General features: G+C 42.5%; 1 protein-coding gene across 2 annotated transcripts in view; it reads left to right on the top strand.

Annotated features, from left to right (window-relative positions):
- LOC101849195 (multiple C2 and transmembrane domain-containing protein 1) overlaps positions 1–3,609 on the top strand; it is a 179,984-nt gene that overhangs the window by 16,338 nt on the left and 160,037 nt on the right. For both annotated transcript variants that reach the window (XM_035969055.1, XM_035969054.1), the window contains exon 3: positions 2,404–3,007. In XM_035969055.1, coding sequence (XP_035824948.1) covers positions 2,404–3,007 — 604 coding nt within the window. The remainder of the gene's footprint in view (positions 1–2,403; positions 3,008–3,609) is intronic.

Genomic DNA, 3,609 nt, shown 5'->3' with positions numbered 1-3,609 from the left:
GCGTGCAAAAAAACATTCAATTTCTGGGAGCGATAAGTGCGGTATTCATTACGTAAGACATGTCAACAAAATCCAATATGGCCACCGTATCCATGGAAATGAAACGTTTTCTCAAATTTGATTGCGGATTTAAAGACCCCTTTCTATGCTTGTTATATGTGTGAAATTTGGTAGAATTCGGTCCAGTAATGAGCAAGATAGCCTTCAGGTGTTGCCCCCTCCCCCCTTAAGTCTTTATCTTGTGAAGTGTGTATTTTATATTTGCTGACTTTGCTGTTTATCATGTTCAGTTCTCATTTTAGAGGACCATGTTCGGGTTGTACCAATCATGTTTACCAGATTTCAATAAAAGTATTTTATATACGTTTTCCAGAAGTTGTAGATTAAAAAAAAAAAATTTTTTTTTGAAGCGCTCAAAGATTTTTCAATCTTACCCGAAACGGTGTTTGCGCTCCAAAACATATATATCTATATTTGATAGAATCCTCTGTACTTTGAACAGCTGTTGCCACCTTTGTTGAGCCAAATTCGTTGCATTTTATAAATCTGTTTCGTTGATTCATAGATGGTTTTTTCATATTTATCACTTAGTTGTTTTCGGATTAGCTTGAGTGTAAGTCGCAGTGTGTTGGCCAAAATGCAGACCAAAGTACTCGCTATTTATTTTCCAGAATCGAGAGTAGATTCGTTTGCCTTGATTGAAGGGTACAGTGACTCCATCTCGACGTGTGATGTTGAAGATAACATGCAGGCCCCCCCCCCCCCTCAAAATGATATGCTTACAATATTCAGTTGAAAGAACTTTGATGCAAACAGTTCATTACAAAAAGGGAATTGAAAGAAAAAGGTAGGAGGGGAGGGTGAGGAAAGAGGTTACATCGATATATTGAAGTAAACATCACCCCTGTTCATATGAAAATTACTTGTGTATTATTGTTCTGTTAAAGGGATAGGTGCCTGGTTGGCGAATGCTCTTCTTTCCTATCACACGTGCATCGTCCTTATCTTCACTCCATCTTTTCTTTGTACGTAACTCTTTAGTAACACCTTTATTGTTCGGGGCTTTAATGACCTGTTTGTATTCAAGGGCCCTTCCTTACTAAAACTAAAACTAAAACTGATACGGGTAAGGTTGCGCTGCCTGTTTGTTTGTCATGAAACCTAATAATTTGTTACAACCAGTCCGCAGTGGGAGCACATTGACATAAGAAGCGAACCATTTTGGTAGCGTTATTTCATTATTGTTTTTGTTATTGTTTTGCTCGTTTATTTTGTTGCTCCGATTTTATGTGGATGGTTGAAGGGAGCCACTGATATGTCGTTTTTTCTTCTTTCACTCAGTTGTATCTGTTTCTTTCTTGCTTTTTTTGTGTCGACATGCCTCTCTTTAATCCAAACAAAACCAAAAGTCGAACATTTGATTTTTCTGCTCCAGTTCATGCTGCTGTTGTATTTACCTGTTATAGCTCCAAAAGACCTGGGTGGGGTGGAGGCTTGTGCTGTATAAAAACTACGCGATTTTACGAAACGGAAAAGCTGAAACTTCCCTTAGTCTAGACAGAAGGCGATCATAAGGATTCGTGTTCTCGAAGGTCAACGCCAAACGTCGTTCACCCCTTAGTATCAAATGTTAAAAATGTAACACAAAAGAATCTGTGAAGGGGGGGGGGGATTATAACAAATCGCCATGTCCCACCTTCTGTGCCACTTACATAGACGGCTGTACAAAAGTCTCCCATTCCAGTGTATCTTATAAATTGCCATTGCCAATGTCAACTTTCTCTTTTGTTTCCTGGCTTGAAGTGACCGTTTGCATGGTGTCCGGAACCTCCCCCCCCCCTCCCCCGCGCTTGGAAGTTAGGTCTGTATTTCACTCATGGCGAGTAGGTGGTGGTCGCTGAACATAATATATCGAATTGTCTCTTTTCTGAGAGAGCGGCCTTCGCAGTCTTTAAGGTCAATTAATTAACAAACGGAAACAAACTGTTATGGCTGTGGTTGGAGGGTGTAACTGGTAGATGGTATACTTTACTATTCCTGTATTGTGTATGTCTATCTCTGTTCGCAGCATTAAATCTCTGTGGATGTGCTTATCTTCAGCCCGAATTCTAGACAAAAACAATATTACTCAAACAAAGAATACCTTGACTGACTTTCACTTTTCACTTTTATTTGTAGAGGGTTGATGGGCGCTCTGGTGTGGTTTGCTCCTTAATCTTTCCTATCAAACATCTATCGTCCTTATCTGTCCTCCTTCTTTTTTGAGTATGTTACTCTCATGTAACACATCTATTCTTCGGCACTTATATGACTTAATTGTGTTGAAAGTGCTGTAAAAAGCTCACTAAAAACGAAACAAACTGACTTTTGTTTTCCTTTCCTTTCATCCCCCGGCGCCGGCAGCCAGCCCAATATCCCGACCTCCACCCGCATCAGCACCAGCAGCTCTGGCCCGGAGGAGAACCCGGAACCGCTGCTGCCCAACGGTAAGAGCCAGAGCTTCAGGGAGGTCGACACCCCGACGTCTCGCAAGTCTCGCTCCATCCTCCGGCGACGGGAGAACCTCAAGACACGAGTCAGCTCCTCCAGCCTCAACGACTCCAACTACGAGAGCGCCGGCTCTCTGGCCACTGAGAAGAGGATCAACAACAACCGCCTCAGTGACGTGGACGCGAATATGGAGGAGGAGGACGATAACGTCGGAGAGGACGAGGAGGAGGGGGATGATAATGTGTACGAGGACAACGAGTTTGTGAGCCCCTTGAGGCAAAATTCTAACTCTGCCAAGCGGACGTTCAGTGATCCTTTGTCCAGCCCGGAGACTGGAGGCGTGCCTTCTTCTTCTAGCCGGGAGGTTCGTGGGGGATCGCTCAGGAGGGAGTTGTCGCATTCACATTCCGGGAGGGTGAACTTTAGTGAGGACGTTTCTTTCGATACGGAGGTAGCTGACATGAGCAAGGAGGACGAGGTGCCTGTGATAGAGCAGACAGAGGAAGATGCCAACCAGGTGAGTTTTGTCCCATTTGTAATTTGTCAAAGACCTTGTCCTCAGACGGGTTGGTGGCGTGCGTGACACTGTTCCATTGCACTTTTAGTAAGGCATTTTAAAACGAGTTGTCTTTAAGTTGTCTTTAAGAAGCTTTCAAGTCTTTCAACCTTTTGGCTCAGGTTGACTTTGTTGGTTTGTTTTCAAACCAAATATCATTCCTTCTTTGATGACTTTATTCTATTGATATAGATATTTTACCCATTCGGATTACTGCTGCTGATTTTAAATGTGTAACTGAGATGACGAGGAGCAAGTTATAGAACAGAGCGACGTCCCTTCACTGATGCATGATCAGTCATGTCCTACTTTAAAGAGCTGATATCTTTCACCCAGACGTGTCTTGAAATAATATCACCGCAATATATTTTTATTTACTGGCGTTTTCTTTGTCGTCAAATACGTCATCCTATTTTATGTTTCTATTTCTGTTAACAATCTGTTCCGGGCTAAATCTAGCCTTATCCTGCTGACATGCCAGGTAGTCTTCTCGTATATTCTGTAAGAGATTAAGACAGTGAAAAAGAGGAAGGACGAGAGAGAGAGAGAGAGAGAGAGAGAGA

The sequence above is a fragment of the Aplysia californica genome, unplaced genomic scaffold (assembly GCF_000002075.1).
Source record: "Aplysia californica isolate F4 #8 unplaced genomic scaffold, AplCal3.0 scaffold00110, whole genome shotgun sequence".
Taxonomy (NCBI): Eukaryota; Metazoa; Mollusca; class Gastropoda; order Aplysiida; family Aplysiidae; genus Aplysia; species Aplysia californica.
This window is presented reverse-complemented; position numbering and strand designations above follow the sequence as displayed.